This window comes from Phycodurus eques, chromosome 1 (assembly GCF_024500275.1).
Source record: "Phycodurus eques isolate BA_2022a chromosome 1, UOR_Pequ_1.1, whole genome shotgun sequence".
In the NCBI taxonomy this organism is placed as follows: domain Eukaryota; kingdom Metazoa; phylum Chordata; class Actinopteri; order Syngnathiformes; family Syngnathidae; genus Phycodurus; species Phycodurus eques.
The window spans coordinates 6546631-6564545 of NC_084525.1; the positions used below are offsets into that span (position 1 = coordinate 6546631).

The 17915-nt window shown below is 41.4% G+C and overlaps 1 protein-coding gene across 1 annotated transcript; it reads right to left on the bottom strand.

Moving 5' to 3' along the window:
- Positions 1 to 3527: 3527 nt before the first annotated feature.
- Positions 3528 to 17017, bottom strand: nt5dc2 (5'-nucleotidase domain containing 2). The gene is made up of 14 exons (XM_061674601.1): positions 16575 to 17017; positions 12872 to 13056; positions 12717 to 12791; positions 12565 to 12620; positions 11953 to 12046; positions 10459 to 10587; positions 8733 to 8793; positions 8568 to 8670; positions 8319 to 8420; positions 7277 to 7358; positions 7072 to 7158; positions 5902 to 6042; positions 5763 to 5827; positions 3528 to 5016 (listed from the first exon to the last, which is right to left on the bottom strand). The coding sequence occupies exons 1-14, from the start codon at positions 16978 to 16980 to the stop codon at positions 4755 to 4757; spliced, it is 1848 nt and encodes a 615-aa protein (XP_061530585.1). The 5' UTR covers positions 16981 to 17017; the 3' UTR covers positions 3528 to 4754.
- Between the last annotated feature and the right edge of the window lie 898 nt (positions 17018 to 17915).

Sequence of the window (17915 nt, forward strand, 5' to 3'; positions counted from 1 at the left end):
GCAATAATAATATCAAAAAGTGGAATTCTTCCACAGTGAAAAATGGTTTACTTACTGCTACTGCTACTTGTTGTGAAATGAATTCACTTCAGTCGACTGCCACCATGCAGTGCTCGTATCTCAAATTTTTGCTCGCAAGCTAAGGCAAAAAAAAAAAAAACATCACTCGGATCTCTAAAATTGTGTTAAATCGGATCACTCGTATTTCAAATCACCACTGTATATAGAGTATATAACATTCTGGGTCCAGGAAAGTATCTTTATGTCCACTTCAGCACAGAGTGCAAGAACCTTTGCCACGTCTGTCAGACTAAATCTTAACACATTAGTGGGAAGTCATAATTATAATATCATCTCCTCCGAAAATGACTGTGGCGCAAATGAGGCACAACGCGCTCACAAAGGACTTCTCTGTTTGACGCAAAAGGTCTGTGAGACGTGATTTCATCTAACCCCAGAGACGCAATTACTTGAACAATTCATACAAGAGGATTTCTCTTTTTTTCCATCCCTAATCATATCGTGCCTTTTCTGACATCATGTGACATCTGATTAATGAGTGCACAACAACTGCCTCGTGCCAGCACAATGGCAGAACCAATCCGTTGCTGACTCCAGGGCCCTTCTCCGTCACGCTCATTTCCCTCACAAAATGAATCGACGTGATACGTGCACATGGGTGTGAAACTCAAGGCATGGGGGCGAGATCCGGCCCGTCCATGTCATTTGGCCCACTAAAGCAAATCGAGTGTGGGTTTTTTTGTTTGTTTTTGTTTTGTTTTGTTAGTTTCATTTATGCAATAAATCTTCTTCTTCTTTTCCTTTCAGCTTGTGCTTCATTTCTGCGACCTCCGGCTACGCTTGCTCTTGTATTAGAATTATCATCGTAAACGTACGGCGGTGTTTTAGTTTGAGTTTAGGCCAGCAGACAACACCTGACTGGTCACAACCAGTGATTTTCACAGTCATCACGGCCTTCTGTGGGAAAGCATAACTACGACACGACCCGCGATGAAGATGTTGAAGCTTTGATACTACGGATGTACAGCTACACAAATAACACAACTGTTTTCTTACTCGGTTCCTGTCCGTGTAGATCACCGTGTTGCAGGGAATACTTCCATCATCCCCGGGCTGTAAAAGTAAAGGTCCCGTTACGTTTAATAATACAGGAGGCTGCCGTGAGGAGGGACTGACAATCCTCTTCGCCGCCAGCATAGCATCACTAGAGGCACTCAACCGAGACCGAAGAGAAATAAAAAGCGGGAGGCGGAAATGGAATGAAAAGATTAAGCAGGGAGCGTATGATGGGATGCGGGGAGGACTAAACCTTTTGAAAATGGAAAGAAAGAAGAAGCAAAGTACTGTGACAAGAGACAATCAGGATGGAGGCAGTGAACGATGAAGGCTTGTACGGGTAAAACTCAGTGACAGAAAGCTGGAAAGGTTTGTTGAGAAGTCAAATCTGGTCAATGATTTCAGAAGATGAGGTTTGTCTGGCTGTCGGTTGTCTTGACACGAGCACGTATACCGCGCGGCGAGCAGATGTGACCACTCGCTCCCGCAGCCATCCATCAAACAACGAGCGCCAGTCAGCCCAGTGGCTCCACACGCGAAGCGCCACTACAGAGGTGCCTTGAGACACAAGTTTAATTCATTCCTTGACCACGATCGTAACTCAAATTTTCTTTCCCCCATTAAAATCCCATTTATCCGGTCCAGCCTCGCAAAAAAAAAAAAAAAAAAAAAAAAATGTGTCATGTGTTTTTCAGTAAGAACAATTATATTAACTCGATTATATTGTACTTTATAAAAACATGCAATGATACGATGAAATAGAATGGAAAGAATAAAACTGTTTTTGCAAAAGTTTTTGTTTCAGTTTTATGGACATTGTGCTGCTCCTTCTGGTTTTACACGCCTTGGTCACCTGGGGGCAGTATAATTCCTACATCCTTATGTATAGACATGAAAAGACGGTCACAATTGCTCAGTAAGCTGCAGTAATATTCTTCATTTTTAACAGAGTATAAATAAAATATGCCTGTGAAATAAGAACAAGTTTTTTTGTTTTTTTTTTTACTCTACTGTCAACTTTTTAAAATGCTCTTGTTACTTTTTATGTAATGAGTCTTGTTTTAATTAGTTTTGACCAGAACTAAAACAAATATTCTTGGTAAGAGTTTGAATTTTTGCAGTGTAACTCAAATGTTTGCACGCAAGTCAGAGCAAAAAAAATCGGCCGAACAATGGCTCATGTCTTGAAAAACCCGTAATTCTGGTCACTCGTATCTCAAGGCACCGCTGTATTCTTAGAAAAATGTTAGCGGTGGCAGTATGTGGGTCCACTGAAGGTTTGACAGTATAGTACTCAATGTGCGTCGAAACGGGCCCACTGTTTAACTGTTTATTGATACTAACCCTGTATTGATAGTTGAATTAATAACACACAACAACAAGCACCGTTAGAGTTACAACTGCCGCTGCAAAGCACACATGACACAGGTCAGCATAAAACCGGGACATGTACCACATCCACATCATCACCAATAAACAGGTTTTGCAGCCCGGAAAATACGCAGCAACGACGGCAATGATGTAAGCGCTCGTTGGCAGAAACAGGTCACACAACTAATTAGTTACTTCATGCGCAGAGATGTGTTCATTATTAATATGGGCCCAAGCCAATTGTGAAAAATTTGCCTCTGAAACTACAGCAGGATTCCTGCACTGTGCACCAATTTCTCCAACCCAAAAACAGAAGCGACATGAAGTAGAGCAGCATGCAGAGAACGCTACCTTTGCTGCTGCTGTCTTCTGCCAGGCGGATGGTGAAGTGAATGAGTTTGTTGTGCGGAGTAGAGCGGCGATGGATGCTGCGCTGCTTAGCAACCACGCGACCAATGAGATAAACACAAGAAAAGTGCCCCGGCGCAAACGTCAAACCCACACGCACAACTCCCAAGGAAAGCAAAGCTCACCAGTGTCTGTCTGGTACACTCATGCAGGTATAGTATAAGGTATACAACTTTTTTTTTTTTTTTGGGGATATTGCAAAATTGATTTTAGTGTGGTTTTATACATTTAATAGTGAATTGAAATAGTTGGTCCAGTCCGTCTGTTCAAGAATAATAACGAAAGGTTGAGGGAGGTGTGAAGCCAACTGCATGCATTTACTTGTGCTGAATTTTACTCTTTCACTGTTTTGAAATTGGACCATGACTCTTCAAAGACCCATGGGAGCGTGTTGCTGTGGGAACTTGTGCAAAAATGGTGGGAACACAGACAGTTCTCAGGACTGTTTCAATCTTCCCTCTTGAACGCGGTTACCACTGTCCTATAAAAAAATTAAAAAATAAATAAATACAAATACTCATGACATGTACTTTAGTTTCAGGACCACCATTTTCCTTTAGTTACAGTAACACATTTGTAAATCGAAAATCCATGAACGAATGACATTTAATTTTTTTTTTTTATGATTATTATTTTTCTGTCAAATGTCAAAATGGGCCAAATTTGACACATTTTACAGTAAAATCCTGTTATTTTATTGAACCATACATTCATGAGATGCATTGCCACGGAGTACATTTGTATATTCGCATAGAAGGTAAGACTTGTACATTGTAAGTAAACATCTGAACAACCACCATTTGAGACTACTGAGGCAAGGTTAACCCCACAAGCAATGGTGCTCTTTGGTGTGGTCTACAAGAATCCAGTATTTTACTTTTTTTTTTTTTTTTTTCTGGAGTTGCTACCTAATCTCTAATGTATTTTCTGACCTAACCCATGCCAACGTTACATTACAACGCACAACTAGTGTCTGCTGTAGTAGACATTTGAACTTTGCCACGGGCAAGCCAAACTGGGTTACTTGACCGCATACACATACTGAAATGATTATTCACACATATTTCTATTCAATAAAAGCCATTTTCAACAGAGAAATATGACCTTCCACGCTGAACACTGTTACCACTGTCCTATAGAAAGCAGAAGGCTCATCAAATTAAGTTCCACGGACTACACTTGCACTCTTATGACTTTTTATCTCAAAAACACAAAACTATTTCAAGAAAAATATCTTGGGAACTTTTTCATTGTGAAACAAACATTTTTATGGAATCCAACTTTGCACTCGTAAGATTCCAATTTTATTGTGGTGCACGGTGGTGCATTGAGAGTTTCTTTCCGTGACCGCACACTTAACTTAAAACACTGACATGAATGGAAATGCAATGAAATAATCTCTCTCTCTCTCTCTCGCTGGATCTCACTCATATCTCAAGACAAAAAAAAAAGGCCACGTGACCGCTCGCATCTTGAAAAAGTCGAAAGTGAAAGCACTCCTATCTCAAGGCGCCACTGTATTCTCATTTCTTTCTTTAAAGTGTAGCCCGAATACTCCTTTGTAATTTCCCATGTGGTTTCCTCCATTTAAAAAAAAAAAAAAAAACAACAACAAAAAAAAATAAATTTGAAAGCGGTATACATCTACTTGAAAAAGTGAATTGCACATGCACTATTTACGTATACACGATTTCATTGACACAACTAAATATAAAAAGCTAATTGTGCGTTTTTGTTTTTCAATTAGTTTTAGCAGCCCAAGCAGCATACTATCCTCAGGCAGTTTTTAATCTACTTCTTCAGCCAAACTGGTCACTAAGTACAGTTTTGTGCCGCCTTCCGGTACCCAAACATATCAGCGTCGTGAAAGGCAATAAAGTTTCCAAAAATCTATCCGCTCATCGTATTTGGGCCATCTCCTCCAGAAACGGTGTTTTCATGCATCCTGTGCAGAGCTGGTCCATCCACAGCGGTGCCTCGTGCTGCAGAGGGGTGCGGCGTGGGTAGAAAGTGTGCGAGAGGTCGTAGTTCAAAAGACAACTGAGGGAGGCCATGTAGAGGTCGGAGAAGCGAGACAGGCGTCTGGAGAAGTACGTGGGGTTGTGGCACGTTCTGAAGATGCTGCCGAACTGGGGGTTGAACAGGTTCTTTGTCATCACCCTGGGAAACAACATTTAGGATGAAAGTCAAACAATTACGCAGAATGTTTGAGATTGCTCCTTGCCGATCAACAACGAAAAGTAATGCTCAAACATGGCAATGTTATCGTTAGTGTGTAACACAGCGGTACCTCGACTTGTGAGTTTTTCGAGATACGAGGGGTCGGTCGGTCGATTTATTTTTTTGCCTTGTGTTGTGAGCAATGACTTGCGTTACGGCCGCAAATTTCAGAACAAGCAGAAGTTTAGCAGAATTTTAAAAAAAAAAACAAATTAAAAAAAAAAAAAAAAAAAAAAAACTAAAAAGAGGCTTCAAATGCTTAAATTTTTTTTTTTTTTTTTTTTTAAATGTTTTTGGGGGCTCTCAAACAAATCAATAACATTTCCATTAATTTCAAAAGGGGAGACATGATTTGAGGTACAAGGAATTTGAGTTAAAAGCATGTTCACTGATTGAATCAAACTCATAAGTCAAGGCATGACTGCATAAGACAATACAGTACAAATACCATCCTCACATTCAAAAGGCTTTCCGTGAAGCTGTTGAACTGTCGCTTCAAAACAGATTCATTTCAACCGGAGTGTTACAAGTGAAGGGTCAAGCGTATTGTAATTCTTTATCCTTTGTGTATTTTTGAAGAATGGCAGATTAGCAAGGTAAACAACTAGTGACAGGTTAGACCAGCCTCGTGAATAAGAAGATCCTTCAATCTGCCACTTCAAGGGCGTTTGAGTGACATCATTCACCTGAGTTCTTCTCGCTCCTTCTGCCACTCGTCAAGCACCTGTTGAGAGTTCGGGTCACGGTGCATCTAGAGAATCAAGAAATAGTCAAAAGGTAGCCGAGCACATCTTTACAAGCCCTCGGCTTTTAGATAGACTTTACCTGTAATCGTTCCATCAGGCCGGTGAGGGCCTGGAGCCACGTGAGGCTGAGAGCGTAGCGGTCTGTGCTTACAACTTTGGTTTCATGCTCCAGTTCTGGTACAATGGCGCCTGTACGCCAGCCGTGTCGTAGCATCAGGTCCTGCCGCAAAGAGAAATTATTGTCTGATAGTAGAATGAGTATCTGCTCTATGGCACTAAAAGTTTGCACAAAAAAAGAAAAGAAAAGAAAAAACCTGAAAAGGAAACAACATACTGTAGCAAACAAAACTCCAACCACACCTACCACATCGTCCAGCAAGCACTGCCCTCTAGTGTTGTATTTTTGCTTTTGCTCATTAATTATAGCTTTCCACTATGCTACAAAGAGAAAAATCTTGGGACGCATCTTTGAATCCATTACTTAATCGATACAACCTCTTGCTTCTTCATCTTACAAAGACCTTTTGGACATTTCTGTGCCATTTGGAGAAGGTCCTTTTCTCTTCTTGGTGCACAATGTAAGGTCCCTAAAGGCAGGGTTTGATGACTTTGGTATAGGGAAAAAAACTAAATACTGACCTCAACTCTATCAAAAACCATAGGAGGAATTATCCACCAAACAAAGAGACAAATCACACTTTGTGTATTTAAAATAAACATAGTTTGGCCCTAGAAAAGGCTGCTTAGCTTATTGCTAAACGCCATTAATGATAATATAAATGCTAAGGATTAGCATCTACTGTATGTGGTGGTATTATAACCCTTTAAGCAATGGATATTTGAACACAAACGTGAAGAAACACTTATAGACAGACAATGTAACAATACTCAGGCATGTATCCTTAATCCTCTTTAAAAAAAAAAAAAAAAAAAACTAATATTGCAGCTTAGTGAGTCACTTACAGTGGTTGTGAAACTCTTGATTTCTGTCTACATGACTATGTTATACTGCCCCCAGTGGCCAAGTCACACACACCGGACGGAGCCGCAACAAATGAATCATGGAACAAATTAAACTCATACTGTATCCCAATGCACCACTGTATACATTTTTCAACAATCTTGTTTAATAGTGTGCCTTGGCTCCATAAAGGTTTGGAAACGCTGTGCTGAAGAAACATGCACTTATTGATGTTTGTTAGCGAGCACGGTAACACTCAGCATGGAGCCACTTTGTCCTGACACTCACAGCCAAGTCGCTATAAAGATGGTCTCCAAAGTAAAGAACCTTCGATCCTCGCCAGCCCGTCAACCTGAGAAAGTCAAACAAATTTCCCTGCAAGACAAGACAAACATGCCAGTGAGTCTGTGATTGATATGGAAACGACACTTCTGCTCTCCACCTCACCTGATGTCGACCACGCAATGTTTACACACACGGTCAAAGCACTGACCTGTTTGTAGATGTGCCCTTTGTCTAAACTGCTGATCTTTTCCCAGCGAAGGTCCCCATTTCCATCCAGGCGTCTGAAGGGTCTGCAATGCACAGTTTGAAAATTAACACTGCACTTAAATACATTAAAATTGAAAATTTACTTAATGATTCACATAAAATCCATTGCACATACGTTAAATAAATAATGTACCTAAACAAAGGTTTAAAAAAAATACTTCTTAAAGAATAAATGCTATTTTGTTTTTATTTGAAAGTTAAATACAGCTGATTGGTAGTGATTTGTCTCCTCCACATACCACTAGAGGGAGCCACACTAAGAATCATGAGCGACATTACTGAGCGGCTGTTTTCAAGCACACTACAGCAGCAGTGCCTAACCTTTTTAGCACCACAAACTGCTTTCACGTGAAGCAATTTTTGATTGGCACCTGTAGCGATAAGCCCATATTTTAAATACGACTCCTGATATTGGCGGCACGGTGAAAGACTGGTTAGAGTGTCTGGCTCACAGTCCTGAGGACCGGGGTTCAATCCCCGGCCCCGCCTGTGTGGAGTTTGCATGTTCTCCGCGTGCCTGAGTGGGTTTTCTCCGGGTACTCCAGTTTCCTCCCACATCCCCAAAACATGCATTGTAGGTTAATTGAAGTCTCAAAATTGCCCGTAGGTGTGACTGTGAGTGCGAATGGTTGTTTGTTTATGTGTGCCCTGCGATTGGCTGGCAACCAGTTCAGGGTGTACCCCGCCTCCTGCCCGATCATAGCTGGGTTAGGCTCCAACACTCCCGCGACCCTTGTGAGGGTAAGGGCCTCAGAAAATGGATGGATGGACTCCTGATATTGTCTCTTCAACGTAGCCCTCCTTTCCTTGGAAGTTGTGTCGTATCACTTGACCAAGCGGTTTAACGTGTACAGCGACACAGGTGGGTGTAGCCGTTGACTTCTTTCAGACTGTGATAATAAATAAAGGCTGTTTCGTTCACTCGCTCCGTGTGGATTGGTGGTTGGAGACCGCCGCACTACACAGGAAACGTTGGTACATACTTGACGCAGTCGGTGAAGAAGTGGGGTTTGTCCGCCTGCACGATGATGACGTCAAAGAAGTCTCGCCACTCTTTTCCCACCATGTGCGTCATGCCTTTGTCCCTACACATGGAAGAGAAACCGTCCCTTAACTCATTCACAACCAGCCTTCCCAGTTAACATGGATATTTGACTTCTAAAGCTGTCAATGGCAGTGAATGTGTTAATTAATATTTGTGAGGCCAAAACCTGAGATACTAAAACACTTACACAAAGCTGAAGGGACTGTTGGTGATGAGGAAAAGTTTCTTCCCATGACTGACGAGTCGGTGCAAAACAGCATCTGTCTCCTCTCCTCTCAGAATGAACTTGTCTAGGCACAAAGAACAGAACTCACAGACAAATGCTTGCGTTGTCCAGACTTGAAAATCTTACCAAGATCTTGCATGATCCACTTGTACATGAAGCCTTTGAGGTGAACCATGCCAATTGCTTCCTGAAAGTGACAATGGGAAAATGTTCTTTAGGTCAGTCACTGCTGGTCAAGCTTAGAAAAAGCTGCATAGACTTCGTTGTGTTTCCCTCCAAGGCGGAAACCCTTGTCAGTCAAGCCCAAGAGTTGTTATTCTTTGCCCAAGCAGGTTCTTTCACTCAGCTGATTCCTGTGCTTCCAGCTGAGGAATGTGAAAGCACTGATTTTCTATACCTCGCAGTAGGAGCCAGAGCTCTGCAAACATGAGGTGCGGGAGGCTCAGACCTTGACCCATACCGTGACTATCTGCTGAAGCTAGGACACCCACCGTTGAGGAGGTGCAGTGGTGACTCGACGGAACTCAAAAGACTCGTTTCGCAAATCATATTTCCCCACAGAAATGCCATTAATCTGGTATCTGACAAGCACAAAAAAATTAATCAATCTAGAAAAATAGCACTATGATATTGAAATTCATAACAACATAATACATAACAGTAATGACGTAAGCAAATTGAATGTTAAGAAAATAAAGAGTCTTTGCCACAGTTTTTGCTTCAGTTCAATGGACATTGCGCTGCTCCTTCTGATGTGTCCACCTCGACCACCTGGGGGCAGTTCAATAAAATAGAGGCATACAGGAGTTTCACAATTGACTCAGTGAGGTGGCGTAATATTGGTAATTTTTTGCCAAGGGTAAAGACGATATGCCTGTGAGTATCGTCTACCATTTGTGCTCAAATATCAGTTACTTAAACGGTTATAACACTGCGACACCGATGCTATATGTTAGCCCCTTTGCGGCGTTTTGCATTATTTGTTATCATTTAACTTAGCAGACTTTACTAAGGCAAAGCTATGTGGTTGTTATAAATACACAAGGTGCAATTCTCTTTTACTTACGTTTGACAGTAAACCTGAACTGACAGTGGCAATAAGCAACTTGAAGCCTCTTTTTTGGAAGAATTGTTTACCATCTACCAAACTGCTACTTGCTGTAAAAGTGAGTCGAGTCTACTGCCACCACACAGCAATCACACGTCCAATTTTTGCTCGCAAGTCAAAGCAAAAAAATACAAACTGGACACCGACTACTTTACATTGTAGCTTTTTCATTTCTTCAGTGTTGCCCTATAAAAAAAGTTAAAATAAAATCGACAAAAAATATGAGGGGTCTACAATATTCACTTTTGTTAGATACTGTATCATTGAGATCCAATAATTGAAATGACTATGGGTCTAATGACCACTCATCCCATGTTTCAAACAAACAGAAGCTGCTCAATGATGATTATTGGGTAGCAACAAGAACAAACCTTTGAAACTGCAAGTGATAGTGCACTGACAAAATAATCTATACTGCCTTTCACCCTCTCCCCCCTGATCATCTTTGTTCAGCTACACTTTCTGGTCCAAAGTTTTACTAAACATCTACAATTGATCCAGCTAAAAGCAAATGTACGTTTTGCTTTATATTTGGTGAAAAATGGCAACGCGATTGAATAGAAATTGTGCCACTGCGAATGGGAGATGCTGTTTTCCTTTCCATCAACTTAGCTTGTAAAAAAAATAATAATAATAATCATCATATCTGCACATGTAAGCTCATAAAAATGCATCAAGACATAATTCATTTAATAACTTACACAGGTTTACGGTCTATACTTGAATACTAACTGTCGTACTTACTGAGACATCTTTGGAGAGGTGTACTGGATCATAATCAATGTCATTGGTGATGAAAAAATCATTTGCCACAGCCAAGAGAGTCATCTCAGGGATGGAGAAGATGTCCATGAACTGTTTCACCTTAGGGCCCTGTTACAAAGCACAACATTTAGTATAAGCTTTCAATATTCCCAACAAGATTTAATTGAGACTTATTTTTCATTCTACTGCAAACCGGGGAGGCTGGGCTGAGGACTATGTGAGTGAAGTGGTTTTAAAAAAGGATTAGAACATCAAGAGGCTCCTCGAAAGGATTCACATTCCAAACATCCATCAGCGTGAGCTTCCCCCTAATGAGCGAATGGGACAAATAAAGCTGTGTAACGTCCAACAGACTGGACGCAAGGGAGAGAATAAGCTGATCGAAAACAACTATTATGTGGACACAATCCCTGCATTCCTGCTGCTTTATGACGACACCGGCGCAAACGAGATTACAAAATACACCATGATCGCTTATGTAAGAAAATGACATGGGCAGTTGGATATTTAATAAAAAATTTTTTTTTTTTTTTTTTTTCATCATCACGACATCAGAGTTTGGGATATTGACATTGAAAGGAATGAGAGTTCCATTAATCTGTTCCACCCCTTTTCTCCCCCCAAAAAGCATAGCACTATATTTTATTTTTTTAAAAACACAGTCATGGCCTAGTTAAATAGAATATATAATATATACATTGGGATATATATGGAGCCGGTCAAAATTTGTCAGTCAGCCGCAGTAATAGTAGTCACTCTTTGCAGATGATAAAGACTATATCGCTCACATTGGGCTGAAACCACCTCTCTCTGAATTTGGTCAATTTCATATTTTCTCACAACTCAGCATTATTGCTCGGTCCCAATGTGGGTACACAATGTAATTTTTCTCCAATTATTGACCCTTCTTAAGTGTTGAAAATGTCCCAAGTTGTTCTAGTATGTGGGTTGAAATAATGGCTCTATGGTGCCCCAGAAATGTAAAATATGACTTAAAATAGTCCACACATCCCTGAGTTCCAGACGCTTTTCTTCCAAGGCCTGAAATCAGGTCATTGGAATTTCTCGAGCTTATCTAAATCACGAGCGAAGATCTCCGTCTACCTCTCCGCTCCCAAGCCAGCGCTGTCAGCATAACAAACACGTGTTCTCTCTACACGGGTCTTCTACACAGAGGCACTCAATCAAAGGAAAGGGGGTGGTCTTAGCCAAATATGGTCAAAGCAGACACATAACTGGGTCAAACAGAAGTAACTGTCAGAGGGGCCCTTTTCTGGACACTTGTATGACAAAATCATGGATGTTTACTATGTACAAAATGGCTGCTTGTTGTCAAATGAGTTGAGTTTAGTGTCACCACACAGTACTTGTGTCTCAAATTTTTGCTCACAAGTCAGCGTAAAAATCAACCGAACGACATCTCATATCTTGAAAAACAGGTCACTCATCTCTCAAGGAATGTTCTATTCTAACCTTTCCATAGAATCCACTATCCTGCTGCAGTGGGATATGGTAAGTTCCGCCGTAGAGCTTGAGGACTTCCTCGTCAGGCACTGGCTTGAGACCCCTGTCATTAAATATGAAAATTGAAAACACAGGGTGTGACATCTTAGGCTTTGCAGTCTTTGTAAGTATATCATTACTTTGCCCATGGCTCGTCAAATGACATTGGAGCAGTGTTGTAAAATTGTCCGCCGGCCGTTTCCTTTTTTTGCGGCTCATCAATTGACTAAAGTGTCGCCTGACAAGACGTTTTTTTTCAGGCCCTGAATGTAGTTCAGAGTCAGTTTGAGAGGCTTTATGGCTGTCACACTGGTCCAACACATAGTACAATTTATGCTATCAATGGCAAGTTTCTCGAAACAGGATCGGTTCTTGACAAACCATGCAGTAGAAGGTCTGTTATACAGTACCACCACTGATGGAGGTGTGAAGGCCATAAAGCCACTCAAACTGCCGTTAAGCTGCAGTCGAGACAGAAAAACTTCTTGTCAGGTGACAATTTTGTCAATTGATGAGCCACAAAAAAAGGAACCGTATAATGACTTTTGGAATACTCTGCAAATATTGGCAATAATTTTTCACCTGTATACTGTTCCTGATTGAATGTAATGGAAGGCATCTATCTTCATCAGGAGACCCTACAGGGGAGAAGTAATTTAACCTAAAGATGCTGCTGCTGCTGCTGCTTCAAGGAAATACAAGAGCTTTTCTTTCAGCAATGTAAGATGATTTACCTTTTGGATATCATAGTGCAGCCCCCGAGCTGCAAAGTTGGGAATGTAATCATAGCTGAGGATTTCCTCGGGGTACTGTGGAGCAGGAGCGCAAAACAAAAATGTGTGTTTGTGAGATTATGTTGCCAAAATCTCATCTCCATACTGGCACAAACCTTGAAGTGCTCAATGAGAAAGTCCCTCGCTGTGTTGTAAATCATTGTGTTGAGCGCATTAGAATACAAAGCCAGCGTGTAGTCGTAGTCAAAGCCGTAGATGTCCACTTCGGCCAAGCTGACCTCGTTGTTGGCGTAGATGGCCGACGAGTTGAGGGACTTGCACGCGCCGGGTGGAATTAGTTCTGACGGTGCAAAGTTGTTATTTCAGAAACCTGGCCTACTGAGAGCTGGCCCTTAGCCTGTAACATTTGACCCAGACAGACATGCTTGCAAGGGAGGTGGAAAATTTCCCGTAAAATTCCCACAGGAATTTAAGATGAGGAAGTTTAGAAATATTCCAAACTAGAAACTTTCCATTGGAATTATGGGAACTAACTGGGAACTGAGGGTAATTTGACAGAAAGGTATCATATTCAAGCATAAATATAAACATTTAGTTTTGTCATAAGCAGACATCCATGCAAAAATAGATTTCTCTCCTTGCCTACATGCGAGGGCATTACAGTACCTTATTTGCTCCGTTTTTGTTTGTTTGTTTTCACGTCAATTGAGTGGCAGCGTGTCTGCAGCTTGTTCCTAATGCAAATTGTAGGCTGGCAACACAAAGAAAAATATTTAACTTTAGTGCTTGCGTAACAAGGTACCACCCACCGGATTTCCTTGAACTATGGTTGTTTTCATCAGGATTATGCGGAAATATATTTTGCACGACTATACTTAAGTTCCCTTTAAGAGCTCGCCTTCAATTTTGAAAATGCATGGTTCGTTGCTGTTTATTCCCATTAATTCCAACTGAAAATTTCCAAAAGGGTGAACGCTATGGAATATTTTTAGAGTCAAATATTCGATCGATCATCCTATTGATTATTGAAGTATTCTGATAAAAAAAATTAATGTGACTTGTTATATCAATTACATGTAAATGTGAGGGGCAGGTATTATTTTTGTCCACTTGGGTTAGCCAACCTCACGTTCTACTGTAGTATCTGTGACTTTTGGGTGTGTACAGCTTCAAAAGGCTCGGCCTGGCGGGTGACGTGGGCATCAGCAAACAAGAGTGTAGAGTGCTTGTAAACTGGCTAACCCGTTAGCCAGTTTGGCTGGTGAATTACTCGGTGCGAGTTGTGGCCATTGGCAGCTCGTGAATTAATGTGCTTCTTAAGTTTTTTGTTTTCTTACCGTTTGTTCAATTAAGCGATTGAAGTTTCACCGGCAGCTGTGTCTATTTCTGAACAATTGCAGGGGCATTACAATTCATTGTGATGGTAGGTTATTTTAAATTAGCTTTTTTTTTTTTTTTTTTATTGAATTATTAGTCACTGAAGACTGAACTAACACAAGGAGAAAAGCGGCAGCGCATTGAAAACAAGCAGTTTTAACGACACAAAAATGTTGAAACCTCTGAAGGAAATAGGAAGCCAAAATCAGTCTGCGGAGGATCCAAGATTACTTCAATTTGGAGAGCCTGGCAGAATCTCAGGAAGTTGCATAATGTGTACTTCTCAACTGATTTCATCTATGCAATGTCCAGCTAAACAGGATACCAACGGCGTGTTCTAGATATTGTTGTATTTATCACAGAGAGGGGACGCAAAATCCTTCAGATAGACAGTCAGCGTGGGTTTCAAGCGCGCTGTTGTATTTGCACAGTAACACAGATTAAATGAAGAGTTTACACACTGCCCCTGAGAGATAATGATAGTGTGGCTGGGGGGTGCACTGGGGGGGAGGCAGCTGGCCATGCACCCACCAGCTTTGGCTTCAGTTCCCTGGAGCTACACTACAGTCAAAATGTCAGAGTCAAAGTTTCACTGAGTATTTACATTATCATTAGTACTATAATATCTGTTGATTTATTTAGTTGAAGTTGTTCTACAGGTGTGCAAAAAATGCATACATGTTACAGAAATAGCCTACGACTTGCATGTAGTCACGCATTAGTAGTGGGTGGAAAACCATTAGTGCATTTATCCAATATCCTTTATATTGTGCTTATTTGGAAAAAAAAAGTATAATCAGACACAGTCATTCTACTAGTACGGACAATGAGAGTACTTACTAGTAACACTATTCAGCACAATAGTTGAAAAACTGTCTTACTAGTAGCATTTCTCCCCACTACTGTATACATTTTGTGCGCACTTGCAGCACAACTTTGGCATACTCGTAGGAGAACTACTGAACGTTACTAGTGAGTCAAAACCGTGCACGAGTTGACATCTGCGACTAGTACTACTAGTGAAGAACTACAATGCCATGAGAGGTTCCAGTAAGATGCCGTTGTCAACTCGGGCAGTTTTGCCTCACGAGTAACGTGTGGTTGTCCTATTAGAATGCCAAAGTTGCTCTACTAGTATGCAGAAATATCCTACTAGTTACTAGTGCATGTAGTCTCGCACTAATAGCACTAATAAAAAGCTGCTTGAGCATTTACTCAATATCCTTGACATACAGCTTAGTGGAGAATGATACTAGTAAGACAATCATTCTACTATTGTGCGGAACTGTCTTACCAGTAGGGAGAAAGAGTGTACTAGTACTAAGCTAGATTTCAAGGATATTGAATAAATGCTCAAACGCCTTTCCATCCACTAGTATGCCCTTTGTCCGTACCAGAGGTGGATAGTAACGCACTCCATTTACTCACTTACATTTACTCACGTAATATTTTCCATAAACTGTACTTGTCAGAGTACTTTAAATGCGTATTTTTACTTGAGTATTTATGTGATGAAGGATCGATACTTTTACTCCGTTACAATGATCGACATGCAGTTCGGTACTTTTATTTATTCATTCTCGCTTGTGCGCGTCTATTTTTAGACTCCATCTTCGACTTCCGCATAGGCTGCCCATTGCGCCAATCAAACGGGATCACTGATGTCATTTGACTCCAATTCACCAACCATACGACACAAGGCAGTCACATGACCGCACATATAGCCTTCGCGAGCCGATCAAAATGAAGTTACTCTTGACTTGAGGAGTTTTTCATTGAGTACTTTCTTACTCTTACTCAAGTCAATATTTGGATGACTACTTTTTAGTTTTACTTGAGTCGTCATATTCTAAAGTAACAGTACTCTTACTACAGTACTTGGCTACTCTACCTACCTCTGGTCCTTCCTCGTAAAACACTTCCGTGCACGAGTGTTTTACTAGTAAAGTTTGTTGCACTTGTATGAGATTTCTGCACACTTTTATTTATATATACACACAATTTTATTGTGTTTATATATATATATATATATATATATATACACACACTCACACAATATCCTATATACACACAATTTTATTTCATGAGTGGTATTACTAACATAATGTTGTCAACTAGCGGACACCAGCAACATTTTCCTACTAGTTTGCCAAAGTTTTCCAGCTCGTGTGCACAAATTTCACAGTGTAGTGGTAAAAGTTTGCTACTAAAACAAGAGTAAGAGTTCAATTAGTGCAGTGAATGTTCTTACTAGTGAGGATGATTATCTGGTTATCAAGAACAGTTAGAAAGGGGGGGAGGGGGGCGAGTTCTGAGAAGTAAACTAAACAAACGGTTCTGGTTTTAGGTTTCAGGTTTTAGACACTGAATCCAAACCCCACGCGAGAGCTTCGAGTGGCAAGAGCACAGTAACAGGCGAAGGTTATTTCGAGAGATGATCCACGATTAGATTTATGTCAACTAGTTTGGCATTCTACTGACCGTGGACCAGTCGTCTCAGGTCGGAGTAACGAGCCCACATGTAGGATTTCTGGTCCACGGGAGCAGTGGCGGTGGTGGACGCCCGTCTCCTCGCGCCAGTCACACCGGGCGCGCCCGCCGGCTCCTCGGCTCGCTGTCCGGCGTGGGTGGGGGTGGTGTCCCTGAGGGGCGGCTCGCTGCGCGGCTGAACGTCGCCAACGCTCGCCCCCCCGGAGGGGCCGGAGCAGCCACTTCGTTCTTTTGTCCCGTCGTGGCCGCGTAAGGTGACGCAGCACGCGCCGTTGACTTTGGGGGATCGTTTTCGGCTTCCTCCGCTCCAGAGCGTGCGGGTCAGCGACGTGGCCGCGAGCTTCAACGACATTGGTGCGGACGTAAACAATCGCTTAAGCCGATTGCGCGAGAACATCAACAAGCAAAGCACACGTACTGATCCCTGTTTTCAGTACAAGCACACCCCTTAAATGCAAAACGGGGCGGGGCGTCTGTTCTAGCAGCCAATGAGGGATATTTACCCAGAAGCGGGAGTAACCACCTACAAATACTTTGTTACTAGCCTGAAGTAGATTTTTCAGCAGTATTTTTCAGAACAGTATCTGTACTCTACGGAGTATTTATTTTCTTACAACTTGTACTCCTTACATTTAACAACAGATACCTGTGCTTTTTACTCCTTTGTCAAAATAACAGTGTTACTTTTTAAATCTCGTCAGAGGTTGAAAAAATATATTAGTGGTTCTCATAGTTTTTAAAACAAAAACCACCTAAAAAAATTACTTCATGTCCTTCGATAAAGTTAAAATGTAAAATGTACTGTACCTGAGAACAGTAAATATGAAAAGTAAAAAAGACTGTACTGAATTTAAAAAAAAAAAAAAAAAAGTGTAAACAGGCTGTATGCATAGTTATAAGCTTCATTCTACGTTTGTAATATGTTTGATTCAATTTCATGTTTTCAATATTGCAAATTTTATTTAATTCAGTGATATGTTTGTGTAAAAACTAAAGGGGGAGTACCAGTGTCCCACTTGTGGTACTCTTACTGCCCTTACTGCCCTTTGAGAATCACTACGATATCCATCCATCCATCCATCCATCCATCTTCTGAGCCGCTTCTCCTCACTAGGGTCGCGGGCGTGCTGGAGCCTATCCCAGCTGTCATCGGGCAGGAGGCGGGGTACACCCTGAACTGGTTGCCAGCCAATCGCAGGGCACATACAAGCAGACAACCATTCGCACTCACAGTCACACCTACGGGCAATTTAGAGTCTCCAATTTATGCATGTTTTTGGGATGTGGGAGGAAACTGGAGTGCCCGGAGAAAACCCACGAAGGCACGGGGAG